General features: G+C 31.6%; 1 protein-coding gene across 1 annotated transcript in view; it reads left to right on the forward strand.

Annotated features, from left to right (window-relative positions):
- The window catches only part of LOC140442458 (piezo-type mechanosensitive ion channel component-like), a 231425-nt gene that overhangs the window by 146358 nt on the left and 64097 nt on the right, over positions 1 to 20970 (forward strand). Inside the window, 3 exon segments of the mRNA XM_072533528.1 lie at positions 8394 to 8515; positions 12435 to 12602; positions 18649 to 18781. Of these exon segments, the coding sequence (XP_072389629.1) occupies positions 8394 to 8515; positions 12435 to 12602; positions 18649 to 18781 (423 nt within the window).

A 20970-nucleotide genomic window follows, 5' to 3' on the forward strand; every position in this document is an offset into this window, starting at 1 on the left:
GTAATTAAACTAAGGTACATGTTTATAGTTTATATTAGGATTCAGTGACATTATCATTAAAAATGGGGGACGGGTGCTTTTGTAAGATAATTTAAAATGGGATCATCTAGCACGTAATACATCATTTGAAAATTTAGTTCTTTTCGACGACACATTTGAAATTATCCTACAAAATCCTATCGAAAGTTATGAACTGGTACCTTAATGCAACTACTCAAACAATTAATAACTTTTATTGTTCACCAAAAATAATTGTTTAATTAGTTGGACTTTTCGGTTTGAATCAGAATCGGCTCGAATGACTGACGGTATAGAGATACCGCAATATCAGTTATGTCGTTCTATTGATAACGATTCAGACGTGAAAAGTTTGACTAATTTGTGCTCCAATGCTTATATTTGACTTATCTCATCAGAGCAGTAGCAAGCTTCTGCTGAAAGTTTCAATCGTTTGCACATTTCGATAGCTCAGAGAAACAGAGAACTATTTTACTAAATCGTATCTCGCCCTCACAATAGATGGTACCTCTGTACGCGAACCACTGACAATGAGAAAATTTTGGAGACATTAGTTGGACTTTCGGTTTGAATGGGAATGAGCTCGAACGGCTGACGAGGTAGATGTACTGAAATAACATGTTATATCGTTTTATTGATTCCGATTTTTCTTCCGATATTTTTCTTATTTCCAATATATATATATATATATATATATATATATATATATATATATATATATATATATATATATATATATATATATATGTAAGTTCTGGAACTAACCATATAAGCATGTCCATAAACTGTATAGAATTTCAAAATTTCAAAAAAATGAAAACTAAATGCCTATGAGATCGGAACACTGTGTTACTCTGTAATCTGTATATATAATTAACTCAAATTGATGTAAAGTTGTTGTGTAAAAAATATTGTCTGTTGTATGGTACTTATTCTTAATAATGTTGCTTTATGCACTTTTCATTATTCACCTAGCACTTAAATAACAAATATATTTTCCTTTTTAAAGAATGTATAACGTTTGCGTTTGCTTTTACTATCCAAACTTTTTGCAAGTTAACAAATAATTTTAAGTTTTTGTGGTTGATCCACTCTACATGTTTTGCTTCTTTGCACACGGCTTTGATTTTGGTAATGGTTTATTAAAATGAATAACTTAGTTACGTAGTTTATTTATGTTACTTAGCGAATTTACTATGACAGAAGGGGAATACCTAATTTAGTTTTTGATTTGATTATTTTATATACTTGAAAACCTGTTTCAAATCTTCAATGTTATTGTTACACTGCTTTAAAATCAATTTAGTTAAACACCAACTTGTTTAGAATACCTTAACACAATGACAATTATAGATATCAAAAACTCAATTACAACTGTTAGTCGAACTGTCAAAAATCTCCCTCTCTCTCTCTCTCTCTCTATATATATATATATATATATATATATATATATATATATATATATATATATATATATATATATATATGCATATGTATATATATACATTCCAACGTTCCAAACTTTCGGGATTTTTCGATATCATCTCGAATATTCTGGATATTTTAATACTTCTGCTTTTTCTCTGCTTTTTCGTCAAGCGACTTTTTCTATATGGAAGAAATCTCACGGAACTGTCATAAAATTATTATTAAAATAAAATTAATATTTATCAGGAACCATCTACCATTGAGTAGTAAATGATGTTTCAAATATATACACATTTTTTCTTTGTGGAGGAAACAGTAACTTGGGTTAAAGGAGAAGTAGTTAAGTTGATATAAAAAAAATTTATTTGAGCAAAACCTTATAAATAAGTTAGGCAAAACAATGGTGATATATCCCTATAAATAATTTTGTAGAAAAAAACTCATTAAGTAAAAAGGATAAATCCAGATAATAAAACATTGACTCCTATCAGATAATTTTACTCCTGTGAGATTAAAGTGGCATTTAATAGTGCAATTGAAAACGATAGTGTTAAATGTACATGCCGCTCTTGTACATCAACACTCAACTAGTACTGTTTAATGTATCTAAAAGAGACGAGAGGGCACCAGAACCTCATGAAATTTCCGCTAAAAATTTTTTAAACTATTCAACGTCGAGGTTAAATAGTTAACAAGAATATTAAATTGCTTTTGTGAAACACATGGCATGTCTTATACTTAGCTTAAATCAACTTTTATAGCATTACTAAAGAAAATAATACAAAACAGGAGATTCACTATCGCACTTTTAATTTGATAAAGATAGTACACCTCCGAATTAAAAATTAAAAAAAAATGTGAAAACAAGTGGAAAGAATATAATTTGGATTTAGAGACTTTTTTTTGTTAAATTCTTTTTCAGATGCAGAGATATAATAGTCGGTATTTACATTTTTGCATAGATTATCATAAACCTTTCCGCTGTGTACAACATAACAAGTTAATAGAAATCTTTCAAAAGACTGACATAGAAAATAAATTATCTAAAAGATTATAACTATATCAATATAGAACATTCTACACATTATATCAAAACTGTACTGTGTTAAAAAAGCAAGTATAAGCTTAGATAGAGAGTAAACAGATGAGATCAAAATAGGTAAGGGTGTTAGACAGGGAGATGTTTTGTTCCTACTGTTGGTTTATTTGTGCTAAGAAAACATACTTAACTAAGCACTAGATGATGCTGAATGTAAAAAGGTAGCGGATGATACAGATGCAAAATAATTGAAGACTTTTGAAATGTGTCTATACATAAGGATACTCAGGACTCCCTGGAAGAACCATATATCCAACGAAGAAGTATTAAGAAGACTACGTAAAAACATGTAACATTTTAGTTCTAACAGTTCAAACGCGAAGTATGCTCGAATATCTAGGCCCTGTCATGCGAAATTACAACAGATATGAAGTTTTAAAACTATAGTTTCATAGAAAAATACTTAGCAGAAGGTGTCATGAAAGAAGAAGAATAATCTGGTTAAAAAACCTGAGCACATGGTTTCAAACAAATAAAATAAGAATGGCCATGATTGTACTCAACATTCGGAACGTATCGGGATTTACAGAAGTGTTTCTACTACTACTACTACTGTAACAAGAATTATTCAAGGAAGTCAAATGCCATTGACGATATCAGATATTCAGCGTATAATTTTGGATTTTGGTAAACAGACCGTTATCAGATTAACGTAAGATCATTAAAATAATCAAAGATAAATTGGGCACTCTGTTAAGAATATCATATATGAACTCTCTCTGCAATATTCGGAAATAAAAAAGCGGAGCAGCTTTAGTTCTTCCCAGTTGGCGATTAGAATACATTACGATTGTTATATATGCTTTTTCTTAGGTATTATATCTAATAGATCTTCCCAAATACGATATGAAAAGATATTTGACACTTTGTAGAATTTGTAGAATAAATGACCATTTTAGGAATTTGTTATCCATTATATCTGCTTCAAAATAATTCCTCTTGAGTTCACTTTAGACGTTTCTACTATTTTGTACTATGATAATAAAACAAAATATAATCTATCAAAATAAAACACAAACTGTTTTCTAATATCTGCATAATATCGGCAACTTTACATGTTTAGCTGTACCATAGCTGCCTCAGGTTAAAATTTTTCTTCTGAGAAAGCTGTTGTGCAGCAAAACATGTCAAGTTTGTAATATATTCTGTAGAAATAAAAACAGCGTTGTGTTTTTATGGTTTGATTTATCGTTGAACGTGAATTTCCCTTAAGTAACCGCCATTTGCATAAATAGTTTTGTGTTTTCTTTTAATATGGTGGAAGTTTATAGTAATTTATAACGCCAATTAATTTTATTAAATTATAAAGAGGGCAGATCGTACTAAAAACTTTCCGTTATTCGTGTATTTACAACTGTTATGTCCATAAATTATAGAGTAAGATCCCAGAGCGATCAGACATAACTTATTTTCACACATATGAAACCTTATAGTCTGAGTAGCGTCTAGTGTGCTTTGAATACCTGCGTATTTATGAAACTTGCTGAATGACACCTGGGCAGGTACCTGGTGAGAAAGGTAACGAAAAATAAGAGCTATTTAACTTAAATTTACATAACTGATTTTTATACATATTTTGTAGAATATTATTTTGCAAATACTGTAATAAGTGTCAGACACTTGTCATGGACCAGAACTTTTGTCAGAAGCTTTAAAGCTCAACTAAAATTAAATGATCTTTACTTACTTTTACATGTCTGATTTTTAAATAGCGATGCAAAAATATTTAAGCGGATCGAAAACAGTAAGTATTCTTAATGTATTTGAATTTTTTACTCTGAGGCTCATACGCACAGCTCTCTCGCGCTCATACTTCTGGTTAACTAATTTTTGTGTTTGAGGGATGTTTGGTCATTTTAATTTGTCTGACTGGTTAAATATAACTTTATTATAGTTCCATTATTAACATATTTAAAAATCAGACATGTAAAAGTAAGTAAAGTTCATTTAATTTTAGTGGAGCTTTAACGAGTCTGACAAAAGTTCTGGTCCATGACAAGTGTCTGACACTTATTACAGTATTTTCAAAATAATATTCTACAAAATATGTATTAAAATCAGTTATGTAAATGTAATTTAAATAGCTCTTATTTTTAGTTACCTTTCTCACCTGGTACCTGCCCAGGTGTCACTCAGCAAGTTTCATAAATACGCAGGTATTCAAAGCACACGAGACGCTACTCAGACTATAAGGTTTCATATGTGTGAAAATAAGTTATGTCTGATCGCTCTGGGATCTTGGACTATTAGAAGAGTTTTACATTGTTTAGAATCTAAAATATAAGATATGTACAAGTTTTTAATTATTGTAGTTTTTTAAAAATTTTGACAATCAAACATTACTTTTTCTTTAATAAATTTAAAATGGAATTTTCTTTTATTATCAAGTTTTTAAACTATATCAGTTTGTGTAAAAAATAATTACTTTAACATATTGATATGAATTTGAATTCATACCTCATGACTGAGGTATTGTTGTTGCCGAGAGGGGGCATTTGGGCCTGTAGGACCCATCGCCGGCTCTTCGGGCTTCTTCCTATCCCCGGAATTGGATCGGGTATTCACCATCTTTGGTTTGTCGCTGGTAGAAAGGTTAAATACCACCGCTGTTATAAATAACAGTTCCAGTGACAAATATCTGTTATAGGTAACGGTTCCAAGGAACAGTTACAAAGTAACAGAGCAAAAATGGAAAACAGATAGGTAAAAATAATCTAAGTATTCCTTGACTTACGGAAGGAATAACTTAGTAAACAAGTAAATTAATATAATGCAAAGAAAAATGTTTCTAAGTGTTTCTTGACTTACGGAAGAAACAACTTAGGACAGAAATATAGATAAATGAAATATGTAAATGTGAGAGTAAAATATGGAAATATTTCTAAGTGTTTCTTGTCTTACGGAAGAAACGACTTAAAGTGGAAAAATAAAATACTCAAAATATAAAACGAGAAATGCAAAAATGAAACAGATTATAGAAATATGTCTAAGTGTTTCTTGACTTACGGAAGAAACAACTTAGAACAGAAACTAAACAAGAGAATCAAATATAGTAAAATAAATGCACAAATATTTATAAGTGTTTCTTGGCTTACGGAAGAAACGACTTATAATAGAAAATAAGAAAAATCAAATATAGAAAAGATGTGAAAATATTGCTAAGTGTTTCTTGACTTACGGAAGAAACAGCTTAGCAAAAAAAAATGGAAAAATGAAAATAGACAAATATATAAGTATTTTCTTAACTTACGGAAGAAAATATCTTAGATAAAATATCAGAAATAATAATGCGATATGAAAATATTTCTAAGGGTTCTTTCGACTTACCGGAAAAGAACGACTTAGACACACAATAAAATAACAAGTTAGATATCAGAGAAATACTTCTAAGAGCTCTTTGACTTACCGAAAAGAACTACTTTGATACAAAGTACAAAATCAAATATATAAAATAGAAAAAGCAAGATAAATATTTCTAAGTGTTCTTAACTCACGGAAGAACAACTTAGACACAAAATACAAGAAAAATAAACAATCAAAATATTCAAATAAAATATCAAACAATCAGTACATGAACAAATATAGATTAATGTAATATTCTAACCTGAAAAGGTCTGAATATACAATAATGCTAAAATAAAAAAAAAATGGTATACAGAAAATCAGAAATAAAACAATAACTTAGTTGGAACAATAATAGCACCGACTAGGTCTACAGTAGAAGAGGCAAGCTCGACTGATCGATGAGAGAAAATACACCTGCTTTTATGTAAAACAAATCCTTTGTTTTACGTAGCGAAAGTGGAATTTCCCTGCATCGAATCAATTAGAAATTTGGATTTGGCCAACCTTGGAATTCCCAAGTATTTTGACCGATATCCAAATTCCTTGATGCCTCCGGACGCCTCCGGAGGACATTGTATTATCATAATAAACTGCCCTAATTATGTGATGCCAAGAGAATCTATAAGTTAGAATTGAAATATATTTATTATATAAGTTGTGTGGAGCTGTTATGTTTTTATATCCAAGAAACAGGTTATGTGCGTATATTAGAGCCTTATGCAATTTTGAATAATGTTTACTCGTCTGGAATTATATATAGTATGTAGTGTTTCCTTTTTTGGTGCTTTTGTTAATAGTAAATTTGTGTATGTACATATAAGATTTTATAATGCATGATGTACAAAATAAGATTTTACAGTTTCATAAATTTCTTTTTGTGTGCTACTGAATAGTTGGTATTTCAGAATTAATTTTATTGCATTTCGACATGCTGCTTTTCCACGTTACCTATGTAAAACTACATACAAATTATGATCGATATCTCTCAACTTACATTATTTTAATGTATTAAAACTTTGGTACAATAATTTATTTTCTATTTAAAATATGAAACTATAAAACCCAACTGCTGGGGTACATGCGCTTCAGAATAATGATCTCACAATTTTAGACATTTTAAATTTAATTTAGTCAATAGTCTTACAATAAAATTGAAATGTTTGGGGCAAAAATACACTCGAAATTCAAATTAACTTTATTTTAAATTAACTTTTACTTATTGATAAACGATGGGTGAGCAACGTAATATATCGGGTAGTATACATGAGCACTATAAGCGGGGTTCATCCTTAAATGCTAATACATTACAGCACCCTACTCTGAAATTCTACTTATAAACAAAATTTAAGAGTACAAAAAAAACAAAAAAAAACTAGAAAATATTACACTTTAAATCCAAAACTTTTTGTTCTTTTCGAATTCGTATTGAACATCTATGCGGCATGCCTGACTCTTATATATGATCATTATTAGTTTGAGGGAGTACCTGAGGCTTCACACTTAAATTTGTTGTTAAGTTAGTGGCCTCGATAGCATCTTCTTGGTTATTTTGACAATTATCATTTTCCACCAAGTTATCGAGCATAGTATTAGCATCTGTAACACCTTTTAAAGCATTATTATTGAATATCATTTTAATTTAAATATTTCCCACGTAAGTTTATTTATTCTCATGAATTTACCAAATATTCTTCTACCTATATAGTCCTAAACTTTTTTTGAGTCTACTGCTAAACATAGGCCTCTCGTAAATAATTATATTGTTTCCGTTCTTGAGCACGTTAAATCCAGCGTACTGGATGCGGTTGATGTCGACCAATCATCTTGTTTGAGGACGTCCTCGATTTCGATAAGCATTGTGTCTAAGTCTCTATTCTAAAAATTTTATTCATAAAAATGGCTTATTCCAATTTAAATAGTAATTACTTTAAAATACCACAAGAAAATAGCTTCAGAACAATATTCTAAAAATTTTCTTAGTCATCTTCCATCTCTGAATCTGGCAACATGACCTGGCCAGTTCCATTTCAGCGTTGTAAGTCTTTTAGCTGGTCCATAATACCATTTTTTCTTTTATCGAAAATCCTATTTAATGCAAGTTAAGCATGTATCTGACATTACTTAAGCAAATGTGGAGCTCTAGAAATACCGACAATTTACCAACTCTGTGTCTATCGACGGAATGTTTTTGTCGTATCAGTTGCCGTATTTGCTATTATTGTAAGTGAAGTAAAGTAGTGCTGTTGTCGGTATAAAATATGCTCTATGTCCGATGTAAAATACAGGCACTCAATCCCTATAAAATATGACATTTACAAATTAAATTCCTGACGGTGTACATTAGTTTGATCAATTGTTTATAAAGAATTTACGAAATAGTAATTAGGTAAAACTATTGACTAAATTAATAATCGTTTGCATTTGGCACGCTTTGCACAATTTGCTTTTTTTTTATCTCTTATATTTATGATTCAATACTTACTAAAGAATTATTATTTCGCAGCTATAAGATCTGGTGATTATTACATGTTTGATGAAATAGAAGATGATGATATAGATCTACTACCCGAAGAACAGGAATCTCTTGATGAATTTGACGTTGGATTAACGCCATATCTGGGAGAGGTAAGGTTTTTTGAATCAGCTACAAAATTCTATATTTAATATAGGTAGGTGTGTATATTTACCATCCGACACCCTCATTAACGTAAAAGGAAGGGGAGAAAGAAAGAAAAGAATGTGTATATTTACCAGGTAATAAGGTGGCTCTAATTTTGTCGAATATCAATATTCATTTGTCAATAAAGCTAACTTTTGAAGAGCTGGTGTCACAGATTGACCCGTATAAACAACTAACTCTTTTATACAACCAACTCACAGTTTTTTTATCCCTGTGCGTCATATCTTTTGTATCACAGTAATGGTACGTTGGTTTCAGAATTTATGCTGGGGTCTGGAATTATTTGTTCCTCACGTTTCGTTTGAAACTGCGTTAAACATTAACAAAGACTATGCGACAATGGTCATCAAACTTTCCATCGATTACTGATGATGCTCCTCAAAAATCTGCATTATCTATACCGCAGAATATATATGAATCATCTAGGAAAGCGTTGGGATAGATATGTACTTCCAGAGACATCAATCGGTCCATACGTCCAAAATCGATGTACTGCAAGATCGACTAATAATGAGAACCAAAAGGAAAAGCTTTCTTACCCGCTATTAAAAAGGTTATAAATTTAATTATATATATATATATATATATATATATATATATATATATATTTAATACTATAAAACTTAAGCACATTTCCTGTAGTTGTGGTTTGGTGTGCACTGGAACAGCACAACTACGAAATATGTGTCATTAGTCAGAGTGCTAGTAGACCATCATACTAGTATCCATGGATGTTCAGAAAGACTATTAAACTTCACAAACACACGATAACTTTAATAGTAAAGAAGAGGGTCTGTATCAGGATGTGCTACGAAATAACGGCGTTGTATGTACAGACCTTGGGTCACCTGAAGGCTATAAATATGAGCGACCAAAGGTTGCAACCGCTGCCTCATGGCTTTTGATAATCTCTAGACGAAATGTCAGGCAAAAAATTCCGGACCACGTCTTATACTTCGACAGGCTATATTCCTTGATTTTGTTATTTGTTACGATGCTAAGATCATTATTGTTCTTGAAATATGAGCCACCTTATGAGACAAATTATAAGATTTTTGTTCCAAAAATTACGATTAAATAAAGAATTAATTTAAAATTATCAAGACTTGCTTTAAAAAAATTGGGACACAAATCTACTAAATATGTGCGAAGATGTCAAATTGTTTTAAGAAATCCAGTATGTATTTAGTTTTTGTTTTTGAATTTATCGGTTTTGGATTAGTTTTTATGTTTGTGTTTCCATTTATCCTATTTAGATACTATTTGCATCGAGAATCCATGTTGAATGAAAAAAATAATTTGTTGTTAAATGTTTTTTATATAACAAGAATAGCATTTGTAGTGTTATGATTCTATTTCAGAAAGTGTAGGTGTATTAGGTAAGTATTTTAGAAGCGTTACGCTGATCTGAGCTCATATTCACATTATATTAAAATAATTAAAACATAAAACAGTTTTGAATATAAACGCTGCATCTGATTGAAGAATGCATCATTTCGTTTCTTAACGTCATGTAGATCTCGATTAAGAATTGTGAATTCTTGTTAAAAGTGTTAGCTAATACACCATTTTAAATTTAACCTCCATTTTAAAAATCATCCTTTCTTTTTCTTTGGAGATTATACAAAATAATGCTTATCTCTATCTTTCGGAATTGATATGTATTATACCTTGTTTTTCTTCTTTTTTATTTTTCCTCCTTATTTTTCCTTCCAAAAATATTTGGAAAACTAGGTCCAGGAAGAAGAAGAACATCTTGGTTAAAGAACCTCAGAATCTGGTTCAATACAACATCTGTGCAGCTTTTCAGCGCTGCTGCAGATAAGATAAAGATTGCCATGATGATCGCCAACATTCGTAACGGATAGGCACATCAAGAAGAAAATACCTTGTACTTTGATTAAACTCCACCGCGAAGTCCTGTGCTGTAGATTAAAGCAAGCAACTTTCTCAAGAATAGTTTAAAGATTTCTCCTGGATCCATAGTCTGGTAGATATATAATTCATGATGTCACTAAGCATTTTACATTCACAAAGGATGTTTATGGGAGTTTATCCCTCCATGTTGCACTTTCTGCACCATGCTCCCTTCACTCTGCCAATATTGTAAATATGTTTCCCTCGTTGACAATGTCCAATCCCCATCCTAGTCATCTTCAGCTCTAGTTTGCTAAAATTCATTAGATCTATCTAACGCCTCCTGTAGATACTGTTTATGATCTTTTCCATATGGGTTCACTACTGTAGAGTTTTTTCTCCATTGTTTATTAGTATTTTGTCCAGCCACATTTGAATTTCATTTCTAACGGGATATATCATGATGCCGCAGAATATTTTTGGGACTTCAAGAGTCTTGCTTTACCAACGAATCTGTTAGTTAGATCCCTTGGACTCCTTTATGCTCAAGAAACTACATTTGAGACGCTGAATTATCTTGTTCCAGTTTATTAAGGAGATTATCATCTCTTAGTTTGTCTATGATGTTTGTGTGACTATTCATCACTTCATTACACCTCTATGCGTTCTTTGCTTTAAGCTTAAAAGTCTAGTCAAAAGTTTATGGTTGAAAGATAAAATTCCAGCATAGGTAAGTCAGGGATAGCCAGTAATGTTGCCGTTTCTGTACTCTTCAACACTCCTGTAGAGTAGTAAAACTGGTTATGCATGTCTGTACTGTCGTTTTTCATCACCACCGTACTTATCCAAATGTTACCACTGGTAATTTCATTGATGCGCCAACCAAAAAACCTCCGGTTTTTGTTAACCTCCCAGGTTACACTTAAATTCCAACGGTTTGCATTTCAGCCGTTTTGAAAATCATAAATCTCAGGACATTTGTATCATTATGGTTATCAATATAGACGTTGTTTATAAACGGACTGTATTATTGCAGATTGTAAACAATAAGTTGGGTTATGTATATGTCAGTTTGTGAAAATAGATAAAATCTCAACCCGCGTTAGGTTTATTCACATTATTCTAATTAGGTTTTTTCGGTGGCTCTATATTATTGATATGTTTATTTCAAATGAGCTTAGAATTCAAGGATATAACCAGATATTTAGCTCCTCAAATTCTGACTAGTCTTTTTTCGAATAACTTTAGCTCATCTAGACCGCTTCATAGTTTCCTTTTATCTATGTAGGCAAACAGTTTTGTCTTAGAGAAGTACATAGGGAGGTTCTCTTGTAGACACAATTTTTCTGTATGGTTTAGTACAAAGAGATAAAATTTATTTTCAAAAGTGGCCCAACACCCTAATTTGTCTTATGCCACATGCTAGCTTCTCAAAAAGAATCATATTGTCATATATATTATTTGACAAGGCTAGGCACTTTCGAAATTTTATGCAAAAAGCAGAGAGTAGAGAAAGTATTCGGGAAGAAAGAAATGGATGAATGCCGAGACTCGTCTAATATTTCCGGTAATTTTACTGCGAATCAAGTGGGCGTGTTGACTGTACGATTCTCAAAGTCCTTCCTAGGTTTGTACAAGCTGCAATGATAAGAAGATATGAACAACAGTAACTCATTACATGTGAAACATAAAATTTTGTTGGATTATGGTGTACCCCAGCTCTGTAAATGAGTGATTTTATTTAGTTTTTGTTTAAAATATGTGAATTTAAATTTTAATTGTTTTAATTTCTGTGGATTGAGCTCAAATTGGATCAGTTGTGCTTGAAAGAAGCAACTAAAAATTGTCTCCGTATTTTTTTTAATATTGACCCCTTATCCAAGAAAATAAAGGAGACCTATCTAAAATTTAATTTATTGGATAGTATGATTTTGTTTATTTTTAAAGTTTTTTTTTTTCAATATATGCGTTGAAATAAAATCCTTCATTTTCCTTGGTTTTATTTAGCTTTTAACCACAATTGTTAAAGAGGATATCAATAAAGCACTCCTGACTCGGACACATACGATGAGAGAATCTCGTCATAGCATTATGTTGCACAGACAGGCGTCTATGCCTGTAGATAGAAGAAGTGATCGTCCCCAATTGACATCAACGTTTTCAGCCCCTCCTACAGTGAGTTATTGGTGAAAGTCAGTTTACTTTATTTTTTTATTATATGTCATCTTTCCTATAAATTAAATGTATAAATATAAAAGGAAACAACAGGAAAACTTTTACAGAAAATGTTTGACAAAAAATTGAAGTATGTACATCTTTAGTCTTCTTCTTCTTACTTCTTTTAGCTTATTCTTTATTCTATTTTAATTCTCATTCGCTACCAATTTGATTACAAGCTAGAAATATTTTAGTTAAATTTTTCCTTCTTTTCTATATTGATTTTTGTGCTACCTTAATTTTTATTTATTTCTTCTTTCATTCAGTAATACTATTTTGTAATCAAATTATGATTTATTTTCAAAATTAACTAAATTTAAAACTCTCTTTCGTGTATGGAAATTATATTTAGAAATATATTATTACCAATACAAGCACTCTGTCTTTTTACAATCAAGTCAATTATTTCAATTTTCTTCGAGGTACGAAAGTTATGGAATAAATTCGTGGTGCCCAAAATCACTTAATTATTTAATGTAATCTGCCTTAAGTTCAACAAACTTTTTCAGAAATTATCAATGTATGTGTCATATCCCTGAATTTATTGCGCCTTAAGGACTTCAAAATACAAATTTACGCCGGTAGTAATTTCTTTGTTTAGAGAAAAACGCTTTCCACGTCGAAATTTTTGTAGATTTAGTAACTGATGGAAGTCAGGGGTAGACAGATCTTCCGGGTAGATGTTCCAAGTAGATAAAGTTTAATTCGTCAAATTTCCTCCTTGCAACATCAGACCTGCTTTGTCATCGTGATAGATGATTTTTTTTTTCTGAAAATCAAGCCTTTTCTTGAGATTATTTATAAGACAGTCAGGTTTGAATCATAACTGTAAACACAAAAATCGTGAATAGATACGAGTTTATGCTAGTGCCAAATGTCTTTCTCGAATCTTGTCATTAGCTTCTTAAATATCAAAACTCAGCACAACCGAAGTTCATTTTTTTGAAATCATCATGATGCCATCTGATGGTTTGAATTCTTAAAAAACAACAAAATATCTAAGCTTGTAGTTGGACGAGAACAATATATTATTTTTATTATTGGGCTAATGAGAGTACTGTAGATCATGATACTGTCTTTCGTAATTATACTCCCATATTTATATCGTATTATCCTTTTTTGCTGTTATTGATCTTACTATATTATCCACCTATTATTAATCTAAGGCTTTGCTTAAGTTTTTGTTTATTATCTTAGGTCAATTTTTTCTTATTACTTTAAGTTTTTTAGTTGTTTTTCATTTCCCTTTAAGTTGCGTATTAATGAGGTGTACTAAGTCGTACAGTCGTTTGATTTCGGCTGATCTGCTTGTTTCTAAAACATGTTTAACTTGTACTTACCTTTTTTATTTATGTTTTGTCTATAATGTGATTTACAAATTGTTAAGTTAGATGACATATATGACAAATAGAAATAAAGTATTCAGACGTAAGAGGTTGTAGTGAATTACTATATAAAATTTAGTTAACTATAAAAATATGATTAATATAAAAGGGTAATTTATAACATTTCCTAATCCTATGTTAATCATCAATCTGGGGGGCGAGGGGGGGGGGTTAAAGCCGTCTTTAATAAGTTTAAAAGGATTTAATAAATACTGGTCCTTGAATGATTTAAAACCATAATTGCTCTTGCATATTCTGATCTAATAAAATTAAAGATTCTTTTGTGTTGGCGAAACACATCATTAGTTCTATAATTTTGATAGATTTTATAACACTTACATATACTGATGCTGATTAAGTTCCTAGAACTCTTAAATCCTATACTTTTATTTATATTTACTAATATAAAACTGTCCCAAATGCGGCATATATTTCTTAAGGAGAACATTTATTATTTTATCCGAAAGCATGGCTGAAGAGATAATTTTTTAAAGAAAAACTATCTTTTGGTTTATATTCCCAAATCCATCTTTCTTTATGTTAGGAGGATCAATCTCCAAATTTTAAATAAAAGAAATACATTTGGTAATCTCTTGAAAATTCTTACTGTAGATTGTAGATTTCAAAAGGGTCGTTTGGCTTCATCCACCTTTCCTCTCTTTAAACTGAAAGTTTTTTTATGTATACCCTATATCTATGTACATCTGTTTTTAGCATCTGAATAGCCTTTCGCACCTCTACCTGGCTGTTGTCTAACTCTATTGAGTCGAGGCCTTTGTTCAACAGGTACTCAAGCCGCTTCCTCAATGAGCCGCTCATGATCTCTGTTCTTTGCTGAGCTTCGGAAGTATGGCCTGTAATAGGGTCCAGTTCCCTAGTTTCAAGATGAATAAGACTGCATTGTCATCCTTTCTTGTTTGCTTTATTCCTGTTTTATTCGTCATTCTACAAGGATCTTGGAAATGGCTGGTAGTCAGTGTAGGCTACGCATGCCCTGTGCATTCACACGATCTGTTTTCGCCGCACACTAGCGCGAAGGTGAAGTTGATCTTTGTGTAGGAGCGTTTTTTATAGGAGTTGTTTTATACAGTAGAATCTCACTAATCCGGCACTTCAATAAACCGACACGTCCAATAATCCGGCACCGTCTGCCCACGCCACCCTAACCCCTTCCTAGATCTAAAAAAACTTCAAAGAGTCTAACATCAAAACTTATCAGGTGCCACGTGCATACATATTTACCTGCTGTTTTAAGTGAGTATATTGTAATAAAATTAAAAATGTCAGGTCAATGAAAAGACAAGACTCAGATTTGAAAGATAAAATGGACATTTGAAAGAAGAAGAAAACGTGTAAAGTTGGCAAAAGAATATGGAGTTGGCGAGCTACTATACATGATCTTAAGATATACAAAACAAAATATAGTGGATCATTTGAAGACGATGGACTCTGAACTAGGAAAGCCTAAAACATTAAGAGTTTGTGAATGTTCAAAAATGGAAAACGTTCTCTACATGTGGTTCATGCAAGAGCGTTCTAAACACAAATAGGGAGTCCTGTATATGGACAAATTCTGAAAGCAAAGCAATAGAATTTTATCAAAACATACAAAGGAACATGATTTTCGTGCCAGCTGGATAAATTTAAAAAGCGATTTGGTATCAGCCTGTTAATTAAATCGGGTGAAAATTACAGTGCAGTCATTTATCCAACATTTTAAAGATAATACAGACTTTATTCCAGAAGAGACTGAGTTCCAGATGAACAGGAACTTAGATCAAGCTACCATCTACCTACCACCAAACTGCACACTTTTATTACAACCGATGTATCAAAATGTTATCCAAAAATTGCTTGTATAAAAATAAATTACTCATCCATATTATTTCTCAGGATGGAGATATAACGCAGAACCTCAAAACATTTAATTTGAAGTATTCTCTATCTCTCTGTCACGCATATTCTCTCATGCGTACTATCTCTCGCTCATGCATGGACCTCTATTTCACTTGACTTAATCCAATCATCGTGGAAAAAGCTATGACCTACAATAAATGCTCTATCACAAGAAACAGAAAAATGTGATCCTGAAGATAATCTATCTATTGGCGATTGATTTCAAAATTTTTAGAAAGAGGATTAGAGACAAGTGAAAAAGATTTAAATTCTTGGTTTGAAAGAACCTAAGAAACAAACAACTACTAAAATTGTAAAAGTAAAATCAGATACAACATTGACTTGTTTCAATACCTGCATAACATGGGCTGAAGAAAATGGAGTATCTGCTAAAGATATTGTGAGAAAAGGTTTTAAAAAACTACAAGTTGCACAAAAACCAATCTCAATTAAGGATTATTCTAAAATATACAATATTAACTATGTAATTAGTTAAATGTGAGATATTTTACTGTTATGGTACAGTTACATAAAAAACTTGTAGAACATGAACACAAATATATACTTTGTAACTATTCCCTTTATGAACTGCTTTATTTTATGTATTACGAATTTTTCTATACAATCCAGTAATCCGAACATTCTAATAATTCGACACCCTTTGGTTTTTAATAGTACCAGTATGTTATTCAATGAACTGTTCGTTTTTTGTTCGCCATTTTTGTTATCATCTTTTTTTTTTTTAGGAAAGGGTATCCTCGTTAAGAAGGCAAAATGCCCTCACTCACAGAATTCAATTTTTTTTTCGTTCTATCTGATTAAAATAAATCGCAATTTTAGCCCGCAATCCTTTACCCCCACCCTCTACCACCAAAAACGTCAATTTTTCGTTTCTTTTTAGGTAGAATGCAATCAATTTAAAAATTTCAAAAAATTCACCAAAATTTTTTAATCAAAGAAAGCGTAAAAAACGAAAAAATTGATTTAGATTGTATCGATTTCAAAAAATATGGTTAACGCCGCAAAAATCCTTACTAGCCTTGAAAAAACATGTTTTTTTGGAGGTTTAAAGATGTTTCGCCCAATTTTTGAATGTCCTAAAGGCCTCATTTAATTTAGAATATATATAACCTATAAAAAACCTTGATTTGATCTGTTTGAAAGTTTATGAAATGGAGAAAATCCCCCACAACTCCTAAAAAACAGTTTTTCGGATTTTGAAGATGGCGCACCATACGGAAAAATCTGAAAATATTTTTTGATCAAATACACAAAATAAAAAAAAATTAGACAAAAATTGGAAAAAACGAGAAATTTACGTTTTTGGTGGTAGAGAGAGGGGTGGCGCGCTAAAATTGCGCTGAGCTTTTTTTAATCACATAGAACGTAAAAAAATTAAAAAAAAAATTCTGAGAGTGAGGTATTTTGTCTATGATGCCCTTTGCTTCTTAATAGTATTTGGATCTAGGTATGTTAATACCTAAATTATGTGATTTTTTTGTATGTTATCAAATTAGTTTTCGTTAAGGTTTAGTTTGTGTAAATGAATAATAAAATCCGTTTATACGGTTATTAAACAAAAAGGCAATATTGCCAATATTACTTAATGAAATATTTGTTTATTTAAACTATTGCTCCCTATGTTAAAATTACCTTGATATCTAAATAATTTAATATTGATTTTTTGAAAATATAGTAGTTCATTAGAAACCGTCGCCTTTAGAAATAATAATAATAAAAATATATCTTAGTCACTATTGCATTTTGGAGCTTTCTTCTTCATTATTATTTTTTTATTGCCTTATTTTCCTTGCTTGACTTATTAAAGTAGAAATATAATTTTTTTATTGTAATATTACTTCCAGCACTTTAAATATTGTGATGTGTGGTACATTAGTTCACTTACTAGTTATTACTTCACTTTCTATTGGTATTTGACTAGTTTACACTACTAAACAGTATTTTGCTGAGCAAAGGACAATAATTAGTAAGTTTTATTTGAACATGATTATGAAAGAATTTTATTGATACAGAAATTTTGTTTTGAATATGTTCATATCGTTACCCATAATATGAGTAGTTATCATGTAAAACATATTAAGTATTAATATTCAATGTAAATGTAATAATACTTAAGTAACTTATATCCTTGAAGATATAACATTGTTTTCGTTTATTTCAAATAAAATGTCACTGGTTTCTCTCCTTATGACTCTGATACCCTGTGGAGTTATTTATGTCAATGTCAATGCATAATTCCTTATTTGTATACAGCTAAGTTGGTTAGGGCTTTCAATGAAGCTAGATTGAATATTGTAGTAAACGATACAATGCTGGTCAATTGGCTATGCCAAGGCCATAAAAAATACATTAATGCAACGCACGTTCTAGAGATTTTCAAAAGGCATTCGGCAGAATAAAGCAATGCAAATTGATGTCGATAATGAAAGCAATCTCATTATTTCTGATAATATCTCTAAATTACGTTAATTTCCGTTTTTTTAGAGAGAACTTTAGAGATACATGAGATAACAGTATCGTCTGTAACATCACAATTTAAAAACCTCTAGATTTTTCATAGATGATTCCGATAAAATCATCCTAGCTTCCATTCCGTATAGCAAAACCTGAATTTTGTAGCATTTAGCTTTTAGAGTATTTATTTACAAACTATCCTGTATTTGGTTTTTTTTATATACAAAATCAAATTTCCCCCCAACCAGTTCGAGTTCATAAATGCTGTTGATACAAGGGAGACTTTGTTCTCAATGCAAGTTTTATTCCAAAGATGCAGTGACGTCAACTGCGACGTATACGCTTGTCTGGTTGTGAAAGTATGTGAAAATCATGCGTGGAGTGAGGCAAGGCTGTATTTTGTCCCCTCTAATCTTCAATCTTTCTTCTTCTTCTTAACGTGCCCTTGACGTTGGCGATTAACATGGCGGAACTGTCTCTGTCTTGAGCTATTCTAAAGAGTTGCTCAGCTTTCCTCATTCCTCATTTTTCCTCATTCCTGTCCACTCCCTGATATTCTTCAACCAAGAGGCCTGCTTTCTACAATTCCTCTGCGTCCTTCGATTTTACCCATCATAATAAGTTGAAGAATATTATACCGGTCTCCCCTTACTACGTGTCCAAAATAGGCCATCTTTCTACATTTGATGTTATCAAGCAGCTCGCGAGCAGCATTTGCTCTCTCAAGGACTGCCACATTGTCAGCGTAGCCGTCCATTGAATTTTTAGTATACGTCTGTGCAGCCACATTTCAAAGGCCTCTAGACGATTAATGGTGGATATTTTTAATGTCCATGCTTCGACACCATATAAGAGGACTGACCAAATGTAGCATTTAACCATGCGCTTTCGAAGTTGAAGCTGCAAGTTATCATTACAGAAGAATGACTTCATTTTAAAAATGTCGTGCGGGCTATCAATCAATCAATCAATCTTTACTCTGAAAAATATGTATCGAAGTTTTGAACGAAATTGAAAAAAGGAATTCTTCTAAACGGGTACCGCCTAAACAACATCAGGTATGCAGATGGCACGGTAGTATTTACAGACAACGTAGAAGACCTACAAGCCTTTATGAACAAAATCACGTATTGCAGTCAACAATATGGACTCAATATAAACGTAAAGAAAACCAAGATCACGATAATTAGCAAGAAAAAGATAACAGAAGGTCAACTCTACGTTAATCATACCCTAGTAGAAAGAGTGACGCACTACAACTTCCTCGGCTCCATAATAAATAAAGAATGGACCAGCAACCAGGAGATAAAAATGCGCCTCGGAAAAGCTAGATTCACTCTCAACCGGATGGGACCTTCTTCAAGAGCCAGAACCTTTCTCTTGCTATAAAAGTAAGAATCATGCGATGCTATGTCGTCTCTGTCCTTTTTTATGGTGTTAAAGCTTGGGACCTTGAACGAAGATATGTGCAAAAGATTGGGAGCATTTGGAATGTGGCTATGTCGGAGAATACCTAAGATCCTGCAAAGAAAAATATTTGAAAGGCCAGGTATAGGAAGAAGAAGAACGTCCTGGTTAAAGATCCTCAGTCCTGGTTTAACACAACATCTATGCAGCTTTTCCGCGCTGCTGCAGATAAAATAAAGATACCCATGATGATCGCCAACATTTGTCACGGATAGATACATCAAGAAGAAGAATATACAAGTTTAGCCCCTATAGTTGACTTCTGTTATGCGAGTCATTAATATTTGTCCTTCCATATTATCTATAAACACGACTGTCTCGTCTATATATTTGATGAGGATGAGTCTTTCTCGATTCGCTAAAGTTTCTTCGTACACATCTACAGCATGAGGGGAGAATATGTATCATTGTCATACTCCGCATTATACTGATACGAGATATGTCAACTGGTTATATTTTTAATAGTTTCAAGGTCTTTTATCAACTATACCAGCTGCTTTCATTATCGACATCAATTTGCCATGCTTTATTCTGCCGAATACCTTTTGAAAATCTATAAAACATATGTAGATATCACAGTTAAGGTATATTCACTTCAGTTGGTTATTGAAAGTGTTTGGCTCTTTAAGAGCCCTGACGTAGTTCCTGGCTCCATAACCTAACTTACAATCTCATTAAATGAGACCAATTATGTCGCAAATTCCTCGGCAGAATGTAGTAGGATCTGGTTACCCATATTAAAAAAGGAAGTTATTAAAAGGAAAATACCAGTTAAGTCAGTAACGTATCGAGGATACATCATTTATGTTTTTTTAAATAACAAACATATTAAATCAGAATTTTGTGTTTATTGAAATTAAACTAAATGTACGATCAAATACTTACCATGTCAGGATAGTATTATGAGGTTTTTTTCCCTGGTTTTTCCCTCATAATTTACTATGGAATCACTAACAGATTTTTTACTGTCATCATGGCATGTGTTTGTCTGACGAATTACATGCTATGATTTTTTCTCACGGATATTCTCAAGTAAAGTCGTCCCAGGAACGCAATTCAACAATATTGGCAATATCATTTTAAAGTCGTCTACTTTAAAATGT

This window comes from Diabrotica undecimpunctata, chromosome 5 (genome assembly GCF_040954645.1).
Source record: "Diabrotica undecimpunctata isolate CICGRU chromosome 5, icDiaUnde3, whole genome shotgun sequence".
NCBI lineage: Eukaryota > Metazoa > Arthropoda > Insecta > Coleoptera > Chrysomelidae > Diabrotica > Diabrotica undecimpunctata.